General features: G+C 44.4%; 1 protein-coding gene across 2 annotated transcripts; it reads left to right on the top strand.

Moving 5' to 3' along the window:
• phyhiplb (phytanoyl-CoA 2-hydroxylase interacting protein-like b) lies at positions 1-25,504 on the top strand. 2 transcript variants are annotated; one of them, XM_018761327.2, is made up of 5 exons: positions 1-489; positions 18,695-18,891; positions 21,315-21,489; positions 21,944-22,061; positions 23,691-25,504. In XM_018761327.2, exons 1-5 carry the CDS (start codon positions 381-383, stop codon positions 24,226-24,228), a joined length of 1,137 nt encoding a protein of 378 aa, XP_018616843.1. In that variant the 5' UTR covers positions 1-380; the 3' UTR covers positions 24,229-25,504. The 2 variants fall into 2 exon arrangements, with proteins under 2 accessions (XP_018616843.1, XP_018616844.1); XM_018761328.2 differs by lacking the exon at positions 1-489 and adding an exon at positions 11,218-11,365.
• Positions 25,505-25,618: the final 114 nt, after the last annotated feature.

The raw sequence follows: 25,618 nt of genomic DNA, 5'->3' as shown, positions 1-25,618 counted from the left end.
TCTGCGCTCTAGAGTGTGTGTGTGTGTGTGTGTGTGTGTGTGTGTGTGTGTTTGTCCGTCTTCGCACGGACTGCGCGAGTGTGTGACGCCCCTCTCTCCTCTGACGCTGCCTCCAGCACCACCACCACCACCACCACGCCGCCGACGAGGGGGCCCCCCGTTCAGAGGACACGGGAGGAGGTGTGAGACGCACGGGAGGCTCACGCGCTCGCGCACTCGCACACTCGCCGCGGACGCCGAAGCCCGCCGCTGCAGGCGCGCGCCCCTCATTCATTCCCGCCGCCCGGGCTGAAAGAGGAGGAGGAGGAGGAGGAGGAGAGGCACGCGCACGGACGGCCGAACGGCGGGCAGCAGCGACACGCCAAGACAGGGAGAGGAAGATGGAGGTGCCGCGCGCGGGACACAGCGTCAGCAGCCCCGGGAGCCCGTGCGAGGACATGATGATGAAGAACCTGAGCTTGGAGGCCATTCAGCTGTGTGACAGGGAAGGTGAGTCGAGCGCGCCACGCCGGCCGCGTCCTCCTCGGGACCTTTTAATGGTTTCGAGTCGCGGGTGGGAGGGAGGGGGGGTGATGGATGCATCAGAAATGATTCAGCCTTTCGCGTGTTAGCGACTGCGGCGGGAGTGTGTCCGCTGCGTAACTGTGCGCAACCTGTGCCTTCGACACAAAGGGAAAGGAGAAGGGAAAAAAAAAAAAAGAGGCGCGAAACGGCTCGGCTCGCGGAGGAGGAGGAGGGTGTGGGCGCGAGACCCGGCGTCTCTCGGACGGTTCCCGTGTTTTACGTGAGCAGTTGCGGTGAAAGTGGCGCTCGCTCCTGGCTGCCTTCTTTTAATTCTCCAAACGTAATGATATTCTTTTTTTTTTTTTTTTTTTTTTTAACCCCGGTGGGGACGTATCGGATAAAGCGAAGTGCCTCTAAATGCGCGTGTTCAGCACCATGGACACAGACCCGCTCCTTGTGTCTCTCTGCCTGTGTGTGTGTGCACGAGCGAGCTTCTGATACAGGGCTTTTGTTAAATGATCTTGGGAAAATGGCATCAATGAAAAGAGTTGCTTTGAATTGTTTCGAAGCGCTGCTGCCCTTTAAACAAAGGTGGTAATACCGTGGTACCAGTCCTCAGTCAGAAGCCTGTGAAAGACGGGGGTTCGTTTGTCCTCAGTCTGAAACCTGCTTTGGGGATGACTGTGCATCTCTGAATGATTCAACAGAAACATGCTTTCATTTGCTGATTCAGCTCAACTGCAAGCCATAAATGATGATGTTGTTTTTTTTTTTTTTTTTTTTGTACAACTGCGTCTGACTCCAGAATTCCATCAAAACACATGATCTTTCTTTGAGGCTAATAAAACATCCACAGAAAGCGTTTTGCTCCTGCACGCAGGCCATGAATGCGATTCATTTAAAAGGAGCAGCATCTGACATTCCCGCACTTTCGTCCTCCAGCTCCCAAGCGGTCGAAGGCAGTCGTCTCCCGGAGAACCTGTCCAAAAAAAAAAAAAAAAAATAGCCAGACGTTTAATTCCATCCCGTTCCGTTCTCAAAGGGTTCTCTTCCGTTACGTGACGGTAAGCGTGGATCCACCGAAAAGGCAGACCCCCGAAGATGGCCGCACCCATGGCGCTCAACCCACGCCCTATTGTGCTCTCGCTAATGAGCTTTTTCTCCTCTTGTGTGGGGGAAGAAAAGACCGTTCCGCTCCCCAGCCCCGGTTACCAGCATCCCGTGCGGCATATTCCATCCACATTACCAGAATGACTTGATTGGATTTCGTTACGTTGAGCTACGAAGTAAAATGCCATGCCTCTGAGTGCAACCATTCCCAGAACCTCCATTTCCAAGTTGCAAGAGTCACATTTTGGGTCAAAGGTTCATTGAGTCGTATGTCTGCAACGATCCAGACCAGCGAGAGCATTTTCAAGTCTGCGCTTGTGTTTTAATCAGTGCGAGAGGGAAGAGGAAGCATGGAGGTGCCGTGTGATACGTCAGTATACGAGTATATGGGCCTAAGGAAAGCAACAAATGGTTTCCGAATGCACATCAGACTAATATCCGGACGTTGGTGCGTTTTAGAGTCGAAGAAAGAACGTAGTACGCGTAGTACTTGACACGCCCCTTTAGACTGCTGAGCTCAGTTGATGTATAGTATGTCTATTGATAGACATAGCTGTTAACTAGAGAGGTCTGTCGTGCAAAGTGCACGGGGAGGGAGAATAAATGCTCCCTTTATGCAATTTCCCTTCTGACCATAAGCCTCTGTGCCCTTCAGGTCGTCTTTGCAGAGTGTTTACAGAACACGAGTTGTATTATTAGAACAACTATGAAATCCAGGCACGTTCGGCATTGCAGTCTCAGGTTATGCGAGTTTCTGTTAACTCTTTCAGGGTGGCTAATATGTTTTCATTGGTGGGGGGAGTTGCAGGAAATTCGCATTTCTTAAAACTCAACACCTTTCGCATTGTTCCTCCTCTCGATTAAGTGCCTTGTCACCGAATAACAAAGCCGTCCTCATCGGTGCATTTCTGATAAATCCTCTTTCAGACAGAAGAGCACTTGATGCATGGTGCATCTGACAGATGCTTGGTCTGGAAGCAGTACAAAATGTACCCAGCCTGTTCTCCCTGGCAGGCCTCTGTGAGGGGAACATTAGGCTTCTCCAGTTGGATTGTTGCAGAAAAATAAGGATAAATTGGAGGATTGAAGCATGAAGCAGGTGTTTCCCTGTATTGCTCTCTAGTGGTGGAACATTCTTGCCATTGCTGTTTGGGTGCCTATCAGTCTGAAAGGTCATGATGTAATAATGACAACATGCAATGTAATAATGACAGTACCCTTGTTTTGGGAGGAATTCACCTTCATTCTCTGTGCAAATTTATGAATGATATATATATATATACACACACTGTATAATAAGCAGTTAAAAAATACCTTGTAAAATACCTTGTACTATCATCACCTTTAACTTGACAGATGTACTACTTCCCACCTATTCAGAGATCTTTATGCAAACCAGGATTGAAAAAGAAACACAAAATCCAAATTGCATGCATTATATAGTTAAACATTTCATGTGTGATTCCCCCCCCCCCTTTGCATTTTACTGAATTGAGCCTGCTTTTGTTTTTAATTACTACAAAGACACTTTTGATGGGAAATAACAAGTGTGACTCACTTAAAGTGTTCTTTAAACTCAGCACAAATTTTTTTTGTTCACGCCCACCAGCTTGTCAAGTGAGAGAGGAGTCCGCCTTCCCTTTCCACGTATGTCAACCACTTGACTCAGCGTTCTTCTGAAACGCGCGGAGGATTTACAACGCAACGCGACATGTGGGGCATTTTCGGAGTGTAGCCTCTCAGCGGCGTCGGTCAATTCGGCTTTCTCGTACTCCCACTTTATCATCCTTTTGGGACGTTTAACGTCCTCACAGTTGCCAGAGAGACCTAATTGTCATGGCCCTGTGTTTGTTCATGGGAAAGGATGACAGTGGTGAGTTGACCTGGGCAGACGTTGGGGCGGGACGCATGTCTCGCCCCATTGCCCTGTTTGAGGTCCATTGGAGGGCCGGGGCACTACTCGTCTTCGAGAGTCGGGGATGAATTTGCAGTTTAAAGCCCCTCGCTCCAGCTGCGTGGGGATTGTGCTGGGGGTCTGGCTTGCCATCTGCCAGGGGGTCCTGCAAGGCAGCTCTAACGGTCAGTGAAAGGAGCAGTTTAACACGGACCATCAATTTACAAATTGTATACAGCGCTCTGAAAAGCAAGGGTATAAATAAAGACATAATAATTGATTTTATTCATCATTATTACCCCGTGAATGATATTAGATTCCGCTCAGGGGACGTTTATTTTCAGCAGATGCCCTGTGTGTGTGTGCTTTCAGAAATGCTGGACTCCCCATACTAATTACACTTCTGTCCTTTCAGAAGGCGTGACAAGTCCAGTCCTGGACCACAAAGTCCCCCTCCCCCACCGGAGAGTTGACTTGCCTTTTTTTTTTCTTCCAGGAACACAGAGACAAAGAACGGATACATTTGCCTGCTTAACTGTGATGGATTGAAAGAAGAAATGCATGGAAATTGCAAATTATCTACGGGGGGGTAGCAAACAAATCGAGTGAAATCCTTAGTTTGTCATTTTATTCCATTTAAGTAAAATATTTCATACATGAGGTAGTCATTGTAATATCTTAATTCAGAATTTTTCCGAGCATTCTAATAATGTATTAGAAGAACTGGAATGAGATCAGTGTAAAAGATCTTGGTTTGTTTTGCAGCACCACACAGTGAGGGTTACTCAAGTCTCGTTTTCACGGAGATCAATTTAGTGATTGTAAAGCCTCCACTTTCTATTGTATAAAACATGGTTTTTCTTGTGAAATCCTTATGTCTTTCTAAGGATTAGTCATCTTTCCCATCTGGTTCACATCGTTGTCTCCTACAAGACAAACAGGCAGAAATCCAGTTTGTGATCCACACTACTAGCTTAGAATATTTTTCTCCTCTTCTCATCCATTACGTAACAGATCCAATTATAACGTATCAATAATGTATAACGCCGCAAGTTTGGCTCAGTGCATCTGAACCGATGATGCTGGTTCCATATTTTAATGCGTAGCATGTGTTCCTCACAACTGACTAAACACAGAAAATAATATGTTTATGCAGCTTTTGTGTCCTGTTGTGCAGCTCACGGCCACCACGTCTCGTCCTTTGCCGCCCACCTATATATCATATCATCCATTTAGGGGTATGTCTAAGTTCCAAGTGCTCTGCATGACATTCATGTACATGGAATGGAAATTAGTCTGTAAATTTGCCTTCCTGCGAAATCTGAACCCCAATATTGTACAAGCAGCAAGACTTACTGCATCTGATTGGAACCTGCATTACGTACTGTAACGCTTTATTAAAATTGTTAGTTTGATGGAAATTAACATCTTTATAAATATTACAGAGCTCTCTGTGCCGCTAGTTGTTGTTTGTCTTAGAGGAGGAAGGCACGTGTTTTTTTCGGTGGCTCCGGCTAACCTGCTTCAAGAGTTTTCCAGAAGGGCCGCTTGCCACAGACGCCCTGTGACTGTGAGTAGGCTTGCAATCTGCCGCTGTTTTTCTTTGCCCAACAAAGGGAAGCGGCTCTCGTTCAGCGTGTTTACTAAGATGGCATTTCAAGCCTCCTCTAGTCCTGGGGATAAACAAATATAAAAATACAAAGCACCTCTTGTGTTCCTCCATAAATGAGTAAGTCCATGGACCAAAACGGGTCTGGGGATGTTTGAGTTGCACTGATCTTACTGCAAGAGGTGTCTTCCTGCTTTGGAGTGACACTGTTTCATCTGGGAGAGGGGTAATTTGCTTTTCTTTAATATACACATATGTGTTTCATAGTAGCACTAAGGGTACCTGTGCTGCCATTACCATGGTGCTGATTGTTGAGGCACACGGCACTTCGCAAGCGGCGGTTCGAGCTTGAGCGGCCCCCGTGAAACACTCGTGACAGCTGACCATCCGTTACGTATCGCCCAGAAACTCAGTCATCGACGCACACTGCCAGGCTGGGAAAGTGTAGGAACAAACGACTGAGCATGAGGACAGTCGCTGTTGTGTCATGGCTCCTTCGTGAGCAGTTGAATCCTGTGGGTTTGAACGAGGGGGTGAAATCAAATTGTTGGCCCCAAATAAAGAGGTGAAACCAGCCGGAGTCGGATGCTTCCCCGAACGCATCGCGCCAGCACCGGAGCCTCGAACCGATGTCCTACATTATACAAAGTCTGGTATGCTCCTGTGTCCTTCAGTGTTGTCTCAGAAATTACAGTTTCTGGAAGCACATTTACATACCGGAAAGCGTTTTAAGAAGGAACTTTTGCTACCCACATGGAAATAAATATATGAAAACCCATCTAAAAGCATTAATGCCAATTTATGATTAATAATTAATTAAAGGAGTTTCTCGACCAGTGTTCACAAAAAGTTGCCATACCCACAGTGAACTTTTCGAAGTGAAGACGGGTCTCACTTTTAAGTTTTTCAAGGGATGGTTTGCTCATTAAATATTTTGGGTCGCCTTGAAGGAAACAAGAAGTATGTGGGTACTTGTTGGTTATGAAATAGAGGACTGGGCATAACATAGCCTCTGTCATGTAAGTAAACGTTAAATAAGTTGTTTCGAAACAGTGTCTACAGGGTAAAGTCGTAAAGAAGTTATAAATTATATAGAAGTAATGGTGTAGTACTAACTTGCAGTCCCCAAATGTCAGAGCACAGATCACATAATTCAGATGAATATTTCACCCGTTCATGAGTTTGCATCCATCTACATCCTCGGTGCGGTGCCGAACACTAAAGTGGAATCAACGTCAAGACTGCCACCAAATATGGCAGGGTTGCCTAAGGGCATGAGCATTGGAAACAATGCACTCCCCGAATAAATCAACTCTAACAGGAAATTTTATAAAACAAACGATCCGGTTACTTGTTGACTTATGTGAGTCACTGAAAAATTAAAATGGGAAACACTGGAAAGCATCTCTTAATGCAATCTTATCACTCAGCGTTAGTAGTTGTCAGAAATGTTAAGATTAAACCTTGGAAAAAAGATTAAAGAAATGCCCTTCTGCCAAAATGGGTTTCTTCCCCAAGGGGTTATTGCAGAGACTGCAGTGCACTGAAGTGGAGTGTCAGCGCTTTCAACCTATCAGGGCTTTACTCCGGGGACTGGCAACGCAGTATTTAAAAATGGAGTCGCGCACTCAGCCATTTATAAGATTCATTAAAAGAGATTCTCTTAATTACAGCTGATCAGGAGCGCGTTAAGATGCACGTTTTCCATCTAAACCTTCATAAACTATGCCAGTTTGACGGAGAACGGATATCCTTCCTTGATTTGTACTTGCTATGCAACGGTCTGGTGTTCTATCCATGGTGTACCCTGCCTCAAGCTCAATGATTCTGAAATAGGCTCCGGACCACCAGAACCCTGCACTGGACAAGCAGTGATGGATGGATAATTGATTGACTGACTGACCGATCAGTTGACTGACTGATGGATTGGTTGATGGATGGAGGATTGGAGGGATTGATTGGATGGATGGATTTACTGGATGGATGCATGGATGAATGAATGGATGGATGGATCGATAGATTGATCGATGGATGGATTGATTGACTGGATTAGGAATAAAGTTTCTGCTAAAATAATAAGTGCAAATATAATATTTTTCTTTGCAGATACCTTTCAGGGTCCCTGGAAGAAATACATACTGGATCATAAAGAGGCAACCTAATTGTTACTGCTAGCAATGGCAACTCTATTAAATGTGCCCCAGCATGAAACCAGGGATGATGTGGAATTTGTTCACAATGTAAAACTGCCATACATGTTGTTCCAGGCAAAAAAAGCGAAGATGCTGCTTGATAGCATATGTGAAAATCAAGGCAAAAGTACATGGAATATTATTCTTAAATTACTCCAGAAAATACACAGTCCTCTGTTCAGTTTCATTAGATCGTACAATGTGAACAATAACTAACTTTCACCCGTCAGCTCATCCGAAGTTATGCTACTGACTGCATGTTAAAAATTTCCCATTTATGCATATCGTAAATTTATAAATAAATTTTCTTAAACACAGAAAGACATATTTAATCACCCATCTAAACAATGTTTAGGCTGACAACCCCTTTACTGGTGATCAAGGGAAAGGTACGTGGCCAGTTATAGAACTGCAATAAATGTTAATAATCATCATCATAACTGCTAGCCAATAAAATATATGTTTGTGGCTCCAGTAAATGGTCAGTAATGGTGTAATAATAGTCTTCTGAAACTGTCCTTGGTCTAATAGAACTTTGCTTAACCAAATTAATAATGCATTGCTTTTCATTTCTGCTCCCCTGAGAGCAACACACTGTGCGTAGCAATGGAAATGTAAAAAAGTCACTGCAAAGCTGAGGAATGTGTGTGTGTGTGTTGTTACTGGGAAATGTGTGTTTTTGTTTGGATGTGCAAGGAATTTGTCCCACGTATGCTTAAAATAACTCCATTTTAAATATGTAGGGTACCGTCAGTGTCGGTAAGCCCTTCTGTTTCTGCACTGCAGGTTGTTTGTAACAGCATTCAATGTTTTTCATTTCCACAGATTGCTCAGTGCATAGTTAAGCTATTAGTTCATAGAGTTCAACATTATTATTGTAAAGTTCTGTTAAGACTTTTTCTTCAGGGACATATTTTTGTTATTACATGTGGCGCTGATTTGTTCTGGCTGTCAAGACCAGCTGTGAAAACCTGAACATTTATTTATTAATGTCAGGTTGTCAGGATAATGGAAAATCAGAGCTTGCAGTTAGTTAGCAGACACGGGCAGTTTGGTACTTTACCACATTGCAGAGTAAGTGTAATAGAGTACCAGCATCAAAAGGACAGCAAAAGTTTGACATTTATTCCTGATGCACTCCATTAAAATATGTAACAGGCATGTATATTTTTAAGTAAATGACCAAAATAATGAAATTTTAATGCCCCCCCTCGAGGCTGGAAGGAGGTTGCCTACGAGAAATACATTCACTGATGGCACAACGTAAAAGTGCTGAGTAAACACTAGCTGTGTATGGAGAAACACTGAGACCCCCCCCATGCAATTTACCATTGTATCTTCACTCTTTTAATTTTGTAATCACTTAAAAATGTGTTTGTAAATGTAAAAACTTGCTCATGGACTTCAGTTCCTAGTACTAACATGGCCTGGGTTTTGTCTTTTGACTTCCTTTGCAGTCACATGACCGGTCAGATTGATTTACCACACGTTTCAGTTCAGTGGCATGCTGGGAAATTGAGTTCTAGGAGCACCGCTGCCATTTTCTCCAGTACTCGTCTGGATGTGCAGTGTGGCTGTGAGTGAAATTGGTCGTGACCTCAGCTTGCCTGGAAATATGTCATTCTAAAGCTCCGCATGGACACGTCACCATTACAGGACAACACATTACATTTACGTGCATTTATTTAGCTGACGCTTTCCTCCAAAGCGACTTCCAGTGAACTGAACTCTTATTTAGTGTTATCATCCCACACACCTTATTCACCGCAGTGACTTACACTGCTAGATACACTACTTATACTGAGTCACTCATCCATACATCAGTGGAACGAACACACACACACACACACACTCTCTCTCTCTCTCTCTCACACACACACACACACACACACTATGGGGGAACCTGAACAGCATGTCTTTGGAGTGTTGGAGGAAACCCGCGCAGACACGGGGAGAACATGCAAACTCCACACAGACTGAGCAGGAATTGAACCCACCCCACGTCCTCTCGCACCACCCAGGCGCTGTGAGACAGCAGCGCTACTCTCTGTGCCACCGTGTACACCTCACACATTGTCTGAACCACTTGCCCCATACGGGGTCACGGGGAGCCGGAGCCTAGCCCGGCAACACAGGGCGTAAGGCTTGAGGGGGAGGGGACGCACCCAGGACGGGACGCCAGGCTGTCGCAAGGCACCCCAAGCGGGACTCAAACCCCAGACCCACCGGAGAGCAGGACCCGGTCCAACCCACAGCACCACTGCGCCCCCCCTTGTGTACACCTCATATCTCTTGAAATACAGACCTATAGACAATACACAGCTGCAGCCATACAACCTTTAATCCAGAGGTTCTTAACCACTTCTAGGCCACAATCTCCTTTCAGAGCCTGGTGAAAGCTCAGGAAAGATAGAAAAAGATTGAGAAAATACATCACTGAGTTAATTGCACTGAAATTTAACTATTTTTACATAAAATTATTTCAGAGGATAGGAATACTATATTCATTTTTAGTTTGTTTTCAATTTAGTCAGACCATTTTCAAAGCAGGAACCCCTGTGTAAATCTCATTATTTTGATAGAGGATACAATGATTTAACATTGTCGTTATTGAGATGATGTCAGTACTGGTTCTGTTTCTAACTAATTTTTAGCCCCACTGTGTGCACTGTCAGAATTGCATTTAAATGCTAATGTTGTTCGTTAATGAATTGCACATGACCCATCTGTGACCTTATCCATAGGTCGAGCGAGTCGTCGAAGATGCGGTTTTTGTAAAGAGAAACCGCAGTTATGCTTCAAGATTCTCCTTGTAGACCTTGCAGAAGTGCGTGGGATGAAAATGAGTTCTGAGGATTCCCTGGGGGAATCTAGATGTGGGATGACACTTGAGTTGGAAGGTGATACATCTGCCGCATTACAGGTTATTGTGTCCCTCAACATTGACGAGGAACTTGAGGATTACAGTCAGGTTTTGAGGGAGTTCTTTTGTCATCTTTGTTATTATATCTCAGATCAGTGCGTTTTCTGAGGATTGTTGGGTGGTGAATCCCAGTAGTCACAATAATAGGGTGTGTTACTGATTTTTCCTCGTTAGACTTAATGCACGTGATATGTGGTATATGAGACCATGCTTAAGTCACAGTCAAAAACGTGCCATTAAACACCTCTTGCAGCATCGTTTTCTAAATTGATTTAGCAGGTGGTGTTAGATCCGTAGCCTTGGTTACTCAGAAGGAGCAGATTCACGTCCCACCTCCTGCCGTCCTACCCTTCATCATGGCACTTACCTTGCATTGATGCAATGAAAATGACCCTGCTGCATAAATGAGCAATTCATTGTATGAAGCTCAGTGTAAAAACCTTACAGTGTAGGATACTTTGGAGAAAAGTGTTGTACATGAGCAACAGATTTTCCTCCATTCATAATTTTTAAATACTGGGGACACCAGCTGCATGTCTGAGTTTATGGTGATGCTTCTGTATTATGGGTTTTTTTTTTTTTTCTCTTCTCTATTAAATCTCCAAAGCAACCGTGACTGAGCAGGAACTGAACAGGTCAAATGAAACAGTTTTGTTCTTTGCAGTTTGAGAATATTTTTCAAAGTGTAATGAAACATGTTGCCTGCCCATCCTGGGGATTTGCAGCCAGCGGATTTCCTCTCCCACTAATGGCAGATGATTTTGCACTGGGCAGCCCGCAGATAATCTCCACGTAAGGCATGTTGCAGCCCTTTCGGTAAACCGCAACCGTGTCCGGCCAGCCGAGGCTGCGGGCAGCGTCGGCCGATGACATAATCTGGGCTCTTCCTGGGAGCGTGTGCACGGCTTGTAAAAACAAGTGCTAAACCCCTCTAAGCCAATGGCCCGCGGCCACCGAGCGCACAGCCGTTGGCCCCGCTGGCATCTCCGGACACGGGCGCAGAGCTTCCCTGCGCACGAAGAGCTGCTGACTGTGCTCTCTTGATCTCTCCACGCTCCCACTACTCCCAGCCTTGCTTCGCTGAAGCGACTCCATGTCCTCAGCCTCCATGAAAAACAGGCTTCTGTGGGCCGGTAAGTACCACCGCACTCTAATTCCAACATCTTCCAGAAGCTAAGATGCTTGCATCATCAGTCACCTCGGATCCGGAGCGAATATGAAGCAGAGAGGGCCGATGTGTCGAAGATGACCGAAATAGCTCCTTTTGGGGGCGAGGTGAGGGATATTGTTTAGGTTTTGCTCTAAACGGTCCATGATGGTATGATTAGTCAGCAAGGAGACGGAGGTCCCGCAGGATGGAAGCTGGGTAGCAGCACCGGTGAGTAATGAGAGCGATTTCTTGCACCCCAGCCCATGGGAGCAAAGCTGTGCGTGATGGTGAAGAGCAGATCCCTGACTTCTCCTGAGGGCCACGTGGGGTGGGGGGGGGGGTGGTTGCCTACACGTGCCAAGGCACAGCTCTAATCCGCCACGTCTGAAATGTCGAGGTCCATGTCGGACCTCGTTGGGCAGTTTGGGAAGCTAGAGGAATATTGATGAGAAATCTGACACTAGAAAATATAACGCTGCACAATTTGCTTTGTTTAAAAAAAAAAAAAAAGAAATCTATTCCAGTTTTTAAATTACTGTTCATATCTCCTTGACTTTATTTCTATTTGCAGTAGGGGGTTATTGCTTTATGTAACTGGTGATGTGCCCAAAATGCTTAATCCAGTCATGTTGGGTCATGTGACTGTGATTCCGAGATACTTGATACCATGACTCTTCTCTGAAGGTCAGGAGCACAAGAACAAGGAAGGAGGAAAAGTGAAGGTTTGACTTGGGCACAGTGTGGTCTCTCTTGGAAATATGCTTGTTAGTAGGGAGATGATGAAATGTACGACCTGTGCAGGTTATCGCTAAGTAGATTGCGTTTTCCGTCATCAGGCATGACAATTCTGTCCATGCGGCATTGCTCCTGTGCAGATGGGCAGTTCTGTAATCCTCAAAACAGTTATTTAATTATTTGTGAGTTACAGGCTGCCTTCGTATGACCGCGTCTCAGTTGCAGGGACGCTTTAAAATAGAACCGAACGCGGCTGCTTTTTGATTTTGTCTCAAGTGACGAGACCATCGTGGGACTCCTTGAACTCCCGTGTTCTGCCCGTCAGCAGGCCACCAGCAGGACCTCCAACGATTCCCAAGCCAAGGACAGCTTTAGGCCCGGCATGCTGTCTGTTGCCTGCGGCGCTCAAGATGTTCTGAACAGCTTCCACAGGTTAATCTAAGTGAAGACCCAGGCGCACCTTCGTGAAACGGTTCATGTGTACTCAAAGATGACTGGGTGATTTGATTTTTTTATTAACTTTCATGTATGCCCATTAATAATAATATTAATATTAGTAATAATATTGAATATTAATATAATCATCACCATCAGTAATAATACTTATGTCTATTGAATAATATAAATGAACAATTATTTATTTATTCCCATTAGCTACTAAAGTATATATGGGGAAAAAAAATCAATGTAATTATGATTTGAAGGAAGTTAAAATTTTAAAGGAAGTTAAAATTAAAATGTTATTTTGTTGAGATGTGGAATGTGATAGACCCAAAATGTAGTTCGCACATGATACGGGAATTAATGGATGGTGTGTCACCCCTCCAACCCCGCCTTCTAGAGTGCTGCTCAGTCTGCCACATCAGGATTTAGTTACGATTTTTATTTAAATCAGAAACATTTTCCAAAAGTATGGTACTGGTCCAATGTGTTTAACCACAAAAATTCTATATATGCGTACATGAATGCATGTGTGTACAGACATTGCTGCTGCTTTAAGCCTTCTCGCTGTTTGATTGCTTGAGGACATTTGAGTGCATTTAGGATTATGGATTACATAAAACAAATTGAATTGTCAGAAAAAGTGAAATGTTTCTAACACAAATTATGAGCTAAATCACATCATAGCAAAGTCCCAGTAGAATGTGATACATAATCGTCCGAGAACTCCTGTTTCATTAAATTGCTTTTCAAATGTAGCATATTTTTTCATTTTGAAACATTTAAAGCTGATTATTTTTGTCATAACTTTTCAGCCATTTTGTAAGCACAGATTTAGATGTTTATGTTCTTTTTAGAATTCTTTGCTTGACCTTGAATTGCACTCAAATTTCTGGTTACTGTTGCATGAAAGTAAGGCATCTTGTTTTATTATGGTTTTTTCAGTTCAGTTATTCTGCAGATCTTTTTTTTTTTTTTTTTTTTTGGACGTTGGTTTGCGTATGGTACAAATAAACTTCAATGTAAAATGTTTTTCCCACAGGTAGTATAGTAGGGTGGATTATTCTAGTCATAAACACAATCATTAACAGTTCTGCTACCAGCTTCTGGTCATGTTGTACACAGGGATATGACTGTGTCTTTCTCACTCTCACACACACACACACACGCACACGCACACACAAAAATTGCCATAAATCTCCAAATTAAAGTCTCGCCTGCTGTTTCAAATTTATCGCTCTCTAATAAATCAGTAGAGCCGGTCAAAGTTTGAGAGCAACACAATATAATTTGCAGCAATTTGTATTCCCATTACATTCTAGTTTTGATCCTGTGTGTAAATCGAAGCCAAACAACGAGATTCGCAAAACTTGAGATGGACGTGAAAATGTGCGTAGTCCTTCCTTCAGGTCGTCGTTACAGATGCTCATCTGAAAGTGTGATCCTGCGTTACATTTGGTGTGAAATATGAGCAACTGTAAAGAATGATTGAAGCTCCAGCTGATTGATGGCTGCGATGGTGCCATTTTTCCGGTGATGAAATGTGATTGACTTAGATGGACTTTCTGGTCTTCTTCTATGCCCTCCATGATGGACTGGCATCCAGTCCAGGAGGAACTTGACCTATCTATCTGGGATAGACCCTGGACCACCACGAACATTAGGACACAAGTGGTTATTGCCAGCTGGTGACAGAGTGAGATCTTGAGCCCCATTTTTTGCACGCTGGGCCCAGTGTCACTCTGTTGTCACTCAGTGGAGCCACATGGATGTCAACAATACCTCCGTGGTGGTATGAAGTAATATGTCCAGGTACAGGGGCAAAACTGGTATCTCTGATGGAGAGATAGAGATGCAATGGGACATTCAACATTTCATTAAGAGGTCTCCAGTCAAAGATGACTGAAGCTAAATTGACCAACCCTAATCCCAGTAGTCATGGTACCCAGTAGGTCTACGTTGCCTTTGTGTGAATCCCGGTGGACAAATGGTTCAAAGTGACACCTTAGGATTTATCTCGACAGTTTTTGATGGTGATATTTATTTGATTCACTACTGGAGGTCACACTTCTATCGTTTGTCCACCTTTCTACATCTTTCTACAAGACTTGATCATCTGCTACATCCCACCAGACTGCTTCACTCTTACACATCTACCCGCTTGATGGTCCCATGTACGAAAGGTAAAGCGCGAAGGTTCTTGTTGGCTCCGTTGTGGTGGAATCACCGAACAGATAAATGTTTATATCTCAAAAAAAATTAGGAAGGTGATCAGGAATCGTTGATATTCGGATGGTGTTGATGTGCAGCTACTTGTGCAATGAACATTGGTTCATGTGGTGGAAAGAAACAGGTTAACTGTACTTTAGAATGACACGTATGCAACTATGTCTCTCTTTCTCCTGATGTAATGAACACATTGTCTTTTTCTATGAGATGTATGTCGTTTTTAGAAAATCATCTGCTGAAAGAATACATGTAAATATAAATTTGTTTCCTGTTTTATCCACCTTTCAGATGTAGTGGCTCTCCTGTTTACGCTCCGCTCTGTGTTAAGTCACAGTTTGTTGGTCCTTCACGTCTTTTGTTTGCATTTTCTCGTCATTCACAGTTCATTTATCGTTTGCCCCTGTTCCACACGGGGTCAAGCGGAGTGAAGGAGTGAAACACACACACACACACACACACACACACACACACACACACACACACACACACACACACACACACACACACAAAAAAAATACAGCAATAAGATTGTCTGCTGTGGCAGAGAGCCTCCTGCTTTGACAGCGGTAATTTTTGCACAGATTTATTAGAATATCTACCGGGGAATTAGAGACAAGTAGTTCCCTGATGCTGGGCCTGTATTATTTATTAAATAACAGCAGGTGCAAAATGAGCCCCTACCATATACATTAGTATTTTCTTTTTTGATAATTTTTAAGGAGGTTATGAAACTATGAAAGCATTTATTTTTGTTGCCAACGCATTAAATAGATAATTAAAACAATGAAAGCAAACAAGTGTTGCGCAACATACACACAAAGCGGGTTCCGTTCAAATGAGTGGCTCCCAGCGGAATAGAACAGAACTGTTTCAGCTGCACAAATGGTTGTTCTGAATGGAGCACAGTTCTTCTGTTTTCCATCTGAGGTTCAGAGATGTAGATGTAACATTATGTTGTCATTTTGTTTAATAAGCAGGTACGGTGCTGTGGAGGAGGCAGTTAAGTGCCGCAGTTGCTTGTACTGAATCGCTAATGTTGGCAGAATGAAAGGATCCTCAGTCCTACTGGTGTTGACTTTTGTAGGACTCTGTTAATGGACAACTGTATTATATTACTATGGTAACTGTTCATTCTTCCTTTTTCAAGGCTCCCTTTGAAAAGGCAGAGCCATGAAAGAGTGCTTTTTCTGCGCCGTTAAGTGGAGATGGCAGTGCGGGATGCGTGTAAAGTCAGATGAGCTGCAGTATTTGCTGTTGTTTCTCTGTGCGCTTTGTGATGGACCTGAAGGGTAGAAGACATCGTAGAATTAGAAGCTTATAAGAAGCCTTTATCATTTTTCATGTCTTACCGTAATGTGTATGTTACAAGGTTGTGTAAACCCAGTCTGGGATGCGTTATCATTTTTTATGGGACCTTGAATCACGTTTCACTTCTCTTGGTGTTTCTGTAGCGTTTATGGGGTGGGGGTGCTAGTCCCACGCCCAGCCCTCCTCCTTTTATACCCACACTCGGGACCAGCATTGGTGGAATCGAATGGCACGGGATAAAAATTTTTGCCAAACTGGCTGGGTGCCTATATTGTAGCCCAGCTGACGTGATGGGCAGAACTAACAGGCTGAAGCACATTTCCGTGGCTGAAAATGGTTTGATAATGAGACGCATGAGAATTTTTAAAATTATGTTTAAGGAGGTGAAGGGTGGACTGTAACGGTACCCAGTACAAGTAGCTGGGCTCCAACTCGGCAGCACGGTGGCACAGCAAGTAGTGCTGCTATCTAACAGCACCTGGGTGGTGCGAGAGGACATGGGTTCGATCCCTGCTCGGTGTGTGTGGAATTTGCATGTTCTTCCCATGTCTTCATGGGTTTCCTCTGGGTGCTCTGGTTTCCTCCCACATTCCAAAGACATGCTGTTTAGGTTCACCCATAGTGTGTGAGTGACGGAGAGGGAGAGTGTGTTCTACTGATGTATGGATGAGTGACCCACTGTAAGTAGTGTATCTAGCAGTGTAAGTCACCACGGTGAATAAGGGGTGTGGGCTGATAACACTACATAGAGTTCATTGGAAGTTGCTTTGGAGAAAAGCGTCTGCTAAATAAATGTAAATGTAGGGCTTGTGGACTCCTCCTTATTGGCACGTCACACCCAAATGGTACTCGTCACCGGGCATTGTGACACTGACATATAGAGAATCAGTAGAGCTCAAGACTCAAAATATTTGCTGTCTCACTGATATGCAACCAGCCCTTGGATGTTATGATTACTGGAAAGAAATTGGACTGAATATAAAGTACCCCAACATAAGCTGTTGAGCCAACTGAATGCTACAATTTCTTTTCCAGACTCATGTAAGTTTGTCTGTGTTCTAAAGAGCTCATTTGCTAATGCGTCTGATGTACTGTGTGAAATATCTGGCAGATATGAAGAACCACCGGTGGCTGCTGGACAGCGATCACTTACAGTACAGTGTTTGAAGGGCTCCAGAAGGCATAAACTTCCATCTTTCAAAGTCAGCGTGCAATTACATTACTAGACCATCCTAATTTAATCTGTGGTCCTTTCACGAAATCGGACGACTCATGAAATCGGGCCTCTGTAATTAAATCAAATCAGGAATTAGCCGTGTTAATTAGTGACTAGTAGAGTTAAAGAAATATAGATGGAAATATAAAAATACTAAAAAAAAATTAAACATCTGTTGATTACAGGTAGAAATGTGCACTGTGTGTGTGTGTATGAATCTGTTTTATTTCCATGTACAATATTGTTCATAAGAAATACTTTTAAAAGGTACGCATCTCATTATTACATCCACGATATCGCTGTCGTGTTTCTTGGTGAGGGTTACAGTAACCTGTGTAATTTTTTTTAGTGCTATTAAGACATTGTCTGCATTACTGTACCATTCGTAATGTGGGTAAAATGAAGGTTTGTTCAGTGTCCGACGTGGACAACATCTGTTTTTCCCCTTCCCTTCCATTCCATTCAACAATTTAAAGTCCAGATCATTTTCTCAGACCCTACAGCAAAAAAAAAAAAAAAAAGGAAAAGTGCAGCAAAAGGGTGAGACGCGCACATAATGGCAGAAAATATTAACCTTTTTCTTTCTCACAGCGGGGACGGAAGCAATTGCTTTTGTTCTTAACAGCGGACCTCATGAGGAACCTGCTGCTTTCATTCCAGCAACGCAACCAGGCAATGAAGACTTCACCCTCCCGCGGTTGCGGATTTGCACCTTTTTATTTTGCACTTTGCCGCTTCGGAAGACGCCTCCTCCTCCTGCGCTTAATCTGTTCGTTTAATTCATCGGGTTAATTGTTCTCACATGATTGCCTTTTTCCCCAGAGTGATGCCAATTACCGAACTAGACACTTCGCTGTGATTCTGGGCCCTCGGTGCTGCATGCAGTATATGAACATGAAAAGATGTCCCAGTTTCCAAAGCAGAACAATTGCCCATAGTCCTCTGCTCACAGAGCTGAAGGTGAAGACAGTGTGTCTCATTGCAGCCCTGTTGTTTATTGAGCTCTGTCAATTAAGAGGCCGTCTGAAACCGCACAGTCGTCTCTCAGTCAGTCAGTGCAGAACACTGGCCCGCATTGTTGGGAGCTGCCGGCGTTTGCTGCTCCAGCATCCATTTGTGTTGCTTTTCGGGACTTTGTGGTTAGGCTATAAGTGTGCCCCTGGAACAAATGGAATTTCTTTAATTTGAAGACATTTTCTTCCTCTAGGAAAAAAAGAGTAAATGTCAGCTGGATGCTGATTGTCGGTACAATGGAGGAGCTGCTCTCAAGAAAATTAATTTTGTTGACTTGTTGACTTGTTAGCCGTTATTGCAGGGATTTTTGAGAGTAGGCACCGAGGGCCACGCTGACGACGCTCTTGCGCCTGTCCCTGTATGCTTCAGGAAATAAGTCCCAGGACAGCGGCATCGCGGAGATGGAGGAGCTGCCTGTGCCACGGAACATTAAAATAAACAACATCACATGCGACTCCTTCAAGATATCCTGGGACATGGACTCCAAAGCCAAGGAGCGCATTACGCACTACTTCATCGACCTGAACAAGAAAGAGAACAAGAACTCCAACAAGTTCAAACACAAGGTATGTGCACCCATGATCAGCAAATCAGCACGTACACACATGTACATGACCTGTATGTTGCAAGCAGCGAAGTGCTTAGAGCTGCCGCCGTTGCGCTTGGAGGCAGAGGGTTTGAATCCAACCTCCTGCTCCAGCACACTTGTTGAACGTACAATAAATTGCCACGGTAAAAATTACCCAGCTATACAAATGGGTAAATCCTTGTAAGTCCCAACCTAAATAAATAAATGTACATATAGATGGTGGGGGTAATAGTGATAAAAGTTTGCCATCAGGCTAGTGCCATAACAACTTGTTAGATGTTGGGGAGCCAAATATATTAGCAGTAGTACTCAATAGAATAACATACCGTAGTGGTATGAGTAGTGGCTAGAGCTGCTGCCTTTGGACCCACAGGTCACGGGTTCAAGTCTCATCTCCAACTGTAATACCGCTGAGCAAGGTACTTTAGCTTAACACTGTAAGTTGCTTTGGAGAAAAGCATCAGCTAAATGAAGTAATGTAACATAACTGGGGGAGGAGACATCCCTACATTATGCCTAAGCTTCAGGTAATAACTCCTGCCTTAACAGTGTATTGACCATAATCACCCACGTTGTACTCCATGTTCTTATTTATTTGTATAGGAGCTTCTAAAGGCTTCAACAATACACCAATTATTATAGCAATCAAATTATATGAACAGAAAACTGTACACCCAGTGATTCCATATTATAAAATGTTCTACTGTAATAAATGACATTCGGGAGGAAAGCACAACCGGGAATGAAGGTCAGCAGTGGTGAATCACTCAATGAAGGGGAGCGGCAGTGATGTCATTGCATCTACCTGATAGAAAAATAACGGATTTAATGGATTTTAACTTGAATTGTGCTTCAAGTTGTGTGTGTGTGTGTGAGGCTGTACTTTCTTTGGTCGACAGTTATGTTGTACAATTAAAAGAAAAAACTGTACTGGTAGAACACTGTCCTCGAAGATGAGGATTCGTGGGGACGATACTAAAGGTCAACTGGCACAGAGAAGCGATTTTCAAACTGAGAAGTGAAAGGTGACGATCACTGCGTTGTCTGTGTCTTCATTCGAGTTTTAATCAAATAAAGCGAATGGGGCCGACTGCGGTAAACCAGAAGAGAACGGAAAATAACATGCCAAAACAAAGTGGCTTGAGAGAATGTCCATTACCAGATGAGAACGGGTCTCTGCCTTCAGAGTCAGTAAGAATTTATTTATGTAAAAAAAAAAAAAGACTCATTTTTTTATTTTTTTTTCTTTAGTATTTTTTTTCCATTTCAGTCACTGAGTTGTGCTTTTTGCCTCCCAGATTTAAAGAGAGCTCACTAGAGACCTTTTACCCTGCAATCCACACGTTTGTTCAAAGAGGACATTAGTTGCGTAACTCTTGAGCGTCAACTCAACCGCTCTCGCAGTCTCTGTATCAATCAAACTAGCGTAAACAACTGATACTGTGTTGAAAACGCTTTTTTTTTTTTTTATTTTGTTTTTTTGCATCCCATCATCTCTACTAAACGCCCGTGTGTCTCCTGCTTACATTTGCCCAGCTGTAGACTATGGTAAGTGTTCTGAGCACGGTTAAGGTAGGCTAGTCTAGGCTATGATGTTCGGTAGGTACCGGTCGGTACCGTATTCTTTTTCCGCTTACGATTTTTACTCTTACGACGGGTTTATCGAAATTTAACCCCATCGTTAGTCAAGGACCATCTGTACTTGTACAATACAGTCAAAACTTTGGGTATGCCTGTTGGAAACAAGTTTTTGTTTTGAGGTAATTGGTTTGACTTGTCCTTCACCCTCCTTCTTTGCCGGGTGGTTTTTGCACAACTTTGAGGTGCGTTTTGGGTTGTTGTCTTGCTGAAGAATAAAGGAATGTCCAACTAGCCATAATCCTGGTGGAGCGGTGTTCCTTCCTTGATAGGCGTGATCACTAAGATCACCATGGACTTCAGCTCCATGGAGGTGAAGCAAACCCAGACCATCACACTAACCTGCTCAACGCCGGACAGTGTCCACACGGACACAACTCATACTTACCCTTTCTACACTTTAGAAACTCAGTGGTTAGACCCAGGTGTTGTACATTTATTTTACATTTTTTTTCCCCCGATTAAACTGCCACTCCTCAAATGTTCACTTTGTGTTTTATGGCCCAAGTGGGTGTGGTTTCAAGGAGGCGTACTCAAACTTTTGACTGTTAGAGTACATTACGTGCTTTCTTCTCTGCGTTATTACGCGTTCTGGTCAAATGTTGTAAAGATTATATCGATATGACATTGGGCCCAGTTTTGCTCCTCCTTAAGCTTGTATGAAATGTGGCGGAAGGAAGGTCCAGCAACCGCCAAGGCTGCGGAATAGCACAGGAACGAAATGTGGACCCTCACCTTCTCTTGCCCCTTCCCCTGACCCAGGACGTCCCGACGAAGCTTGTGGCCAAAGCTGTCCCCCTCCCCATGACCGTGAGAGGCCACTGGTTCCTGAGCCCACGCACCGAGTACACGGTCGCCGTCCAGACAGCATCCAAGCAGAGCGACGGCGACTACGCCGTGTCGGAGTGGAGCGAGATCATTGAGTTCTGCACTGCCGGTAAGGTCACAAACAGGGAGGTGGGAGGTGGAGGGGGGGTTGAAGCTTTGTGTTCTCCTTCATTGTTTACATTTTTAAATAACACACAACATCTAACTGCATTTTTTTGTATGATGTGAATGTTTGATATTGTACCCTGTTCACAGCACAGTCTATTTCAATACAGTACTGCCTACAGCTCCGTAGAAAACGTGTTAACTGGGTACCAGTCAGGCTAAATAAGCCAGTGTGTTAGAATAAAAACCAACACACACACACAATCGCACCAGGGACTGAGTTTGACACCCCTTGGCGATGAGAAAGTTCAAGATGCAGCAAACATTGTTCTGCTGGTTCCAGTAGTGTAAACTGCGTGGCCCAGCGTACAGCCTCTCGCCACAAAAGGGTGCGCTGAGCGGGGCGGTGCTGGAACCCGAGCCTCTCTGTGGTTAAAGTCATGTCCTCTGTTTTTCAGATTACTCCACTGTCCATTTAACGCAGCTGTTGGAGAAAGCAGAGGTCATCGCGGGCAGAATGCTGAAATTTTCAGTGTTTTACCGCAATCAGCACAAAGAATACTTTGATCACGTGAGGTACGTACTCCTACAGGTTCCAAAGGTCAAAAAGACCATCAGCTGTTTTTCTGTGGTTATGATGCTTAAACTGTCTAAAGATGTGCTCGTTTTTCATTCTGTTATTCTATAAGTGTAAGTAAATTTGCAGTGTATACTCTCCATGGCATTGCTCACGTACATGGAGTTATGATAAAATGTACTCTATATGATCACAGCAAGGGTAGCAGGTAGCACAGTGCTGCCCCCCCTTTCAATCAGATGACTTGGGTTCCAATCCCCCTCCCACTGTAGTACCCTTTAGCAAGGTACTTACACTGAAAAATTACCCATAAAGGGGTAAATAAGGGGCCTGAAATACAAACCTCACATTATAAGGCAGTTTAGAGAGAAACATGGGCCCGGTGGTAACGTAGTGGTTAGTGCTGCTGCCTTTGAAGCCCAAGGTTCGATCCCCATCTGCGGCCGTAGTACCCTTGAGCAGAGTACTTACCCTAAAATTGTTGCAATAAAATTACCCAGCTGCATAAATACCTGTAACCTTTATGTTGTGCGTTGCTTTGGAGAAAAGCGTCAGCTAAATGTAAATGAATGAACAGTTGAGTTGCAGGATAACCTGTGAAAGGGTGCAGAAAACGCACATTTTCATAGTCCTCTGCTGCAAAATTGAATATATTACTGTAAGCAATAAAAGACTTGCATAAAGGGCATTTCAGACATGTATATAGTACATAAACTGGACAGGAATGTCATTATGCGCAATAGAAAGAATGCTCCAATTAACTGTAGAGGTGTTATACAGAGGATCTATGGGATAAATAATTGCATCGTGCTGCAGCGAAGCTGTCGGAGTTGTGATCGTTGGGAAGAGATGTTTTTAAGCAGTTAGAAATGGATGGGGGGGTCGTGCAGCAGAAGCGAATTGCAGCGCTGCCCTGCATGTCGATGGCCTAATGAGGCATCTGCACTGGCAGCCACTTCCATTCATTTGCTCACGCGGTCGTCTGACAGTAGCTGTGTGCACAGCGCAGTGCGTCACGCACTTTGTTGGATAGTTTCCTGCAGCGGCTCGGGGAGGTACATGGATAAGGGGACGAGGGCTCCCAAAATATTACGCAGAAACGGTGTCCCTCCTCCCTCCTGCAGCGTGTGTAGCGTTTTGTTACAAAGACAAGCTCAGTGGGTATGTCATAAGCCTAGACAACGGTCACGCTCAACCTCTTACCCTTGTACTGCCCTCCCAACAAGGAGTCTTTAACATACTCCTCCTCAAGTGCGCTTCATCTTCAGAGCCCTTGTTCCGCTGGAAAGTCCCCAGCAAAATGCATGCATCCCTTTTTCCAGCTCAGAGGCAAAGGCATGAGGCAGGGAACACCAGTCCATCACAGGGCAGTCTCTCACACACACACACACACACACACACACACACACACACAGTGAAGTTTGGAGTCGCCTGTTCGTGGGAGACACGTCTTTGGACTGTGGGTGGAAACCAGAGCACCTGGAAGAAAACGACACGAACGTGCAAGCCCTCCTGTCCACACCACTGTGCCACCCAGGCTTTAACATAAACGTTAAAGTACCTTGTTTGTGCGCTTCTCGTCGATTACTTCCCATTTAGTACTATGCAGGTGTGTTTGTTTCCTCCAGAGAGGTCCAGAACAACATGATGATGCCGTCGGTGAAGGACAACAGCGGCAGCCACGGCTCACCCATCAGCGGCAAACTCGAGGGCATCTTCTTCAGCTGTAACACCGAGTTCAACACGGGCAAGCCCCCCCAGGACTCCCCCTACGGCAGGTATCGTGTCGAGGTCCCCGCCGAGGTTCTCTTCAACCCAAAGACCAACCTGTATTTCGGGGACTTCTACTGCATGTACACGGCCTACCACTACGTCATCCTGGTCCTGGCCCCCGACGGCTCGCCGGGCGACGAGTTTTGCAAGCAGCGGCTGCCTGCGCTCGATATCGCCGACAACAAGTTCCTGACCTGCACCGAGGAGGAGGAGGGCCGGCTGGTGTTCCGTCACGCCCAGGACGTCATCCTGGAGGTGATCTACACCGACCCCGTGGACCTGTCCCTGGGGACGGTGGCCGAGATCAGCGGGCACCAGCTCATGAGCCTGTCCACGGTCAATGCGAAGAAGGACCCCAGCTGCAAGACCTGCAACATCAGCGTGGGCCGCTAATGCCCTCCCAGCCGCCTCTAGCGCCACCTTCAGACACCCTGCAGATTGTCTAACCCTGTTGAACTTTCCATCCAGAAGAGCTCCATCCGCAGCATGCGTTCACAGCTTTCTACCAAACCGTCGTCTTTTCTTTCACCGGATTTTCTTCCCCCTCCTTTTTTATTTAAAAAAAAAAAAAAGAAAGAAAAAACTTTTACTCATAAATGAAATGTTCTGATTTTTCTGGAGGTGTTTGTGAGGTCCCTGCCAACTGAAATGGAAACACCGCTTCTTTACCCCCCTCCCGGCTACGATGCTTATAACACAAATTACTCCACCGATAGAGTTGCAGTGTAACTTCTGCCAAAAGTAAGGAGGGGAAAAAAAAAACAAAACCGCTTTAGGAAAAGCCATGGTAACAGCTTCTAAAAGGCGCTATAAATGCGAATTAACCATCTTGTGATTCTAAATAATTACTGGATAATATGCAAGAGCATGATAGGTTTTGTCTGCCAGCATGAATCTAACAGTGAAAACCTACAAGTGTGACCACCTCCACCTTGTTGTTTTGCAGTGTTCAGTGTTATTTATTCTAGGAACCATATACTGTGTTCATACATAATAAATGTGATACAAAAATATTTATTTTTACTGTTGTATAGAAAATGAGCAAAACCAGAAGTGCACAATACGGAGATTTCGGATCAGAGCAACAAGGAAAATCCTGGGAAGCGGAAGACATAAAAACAAGCCGAGCAGCTGCAATAACGTGCACTAAAGTAACCTAAAATATCAGGCTGAACATTCGCAAACTAGCCGTAAGGGTTTTTTTTTTTTTCTTTTTTTAAAATCACCAGATATAACTATAGAACCACGATCCGGGGTGACGAACGATGCCGTGTGTCCGTCGCTTTTCTTTGTTGCACAACAGTTTTGACAGTTAATTTAGACTGGCATGCAAAGAAAGACGAGTTTGCAGTAATAGTTGGTTAATGGACTCGAAGCTGCGACCGTGTGGAGGAATTGCACTTAACAACAGTTTCCATGGTGGGGGGGTCCTGTATCAACTTCAGCATCTATCGTGCTGCAGATAGAACTTCCCCCCAAAAAAGTCACAAGACTAGGCCTTTCGCAATTACATTCCAGAGTAAAAAAAAATATAGTAATACTTCAATGAATAAGAATCTAGAAAATCTTCCGCGCAGATGGTTCGAGCAGATTTTCCCCCTACTGGCGCCAAACTTACTATGGTAAGTAGGGCTTCACATTTTTTGCAGGATGTATTTAGGCTCCAAGAGTAACGCGACGCCTGGAAAACGTGAGTTCGCCTCCAGGAAGCTCCAACCCACCGCATTCTGAGTGCGGCCTGGTAGCTCTTGCAGCGCCGCCGTCCCACAACCTCCCTCCTTTT

Source organism: Scleropages formosus, chromosome 24 (assembly GCF_900964775.1).
Source record: "Scleropages formosus chromosome 24, fSclFor1.1, whole genome shotgun sequence".
NCBI classification, from domain to species: Eukaryota; Metazoa; Chordata; class Actinopteri; order Osteoglossiformes; family Osteoglossidae; genus Scleropages; species Scleropages formosus.
The sequence above is the reverse complement of the archived record's forward strand: the minus strand, read 5'-3'. Positions and strand labels throughout refer to the sequence as shown.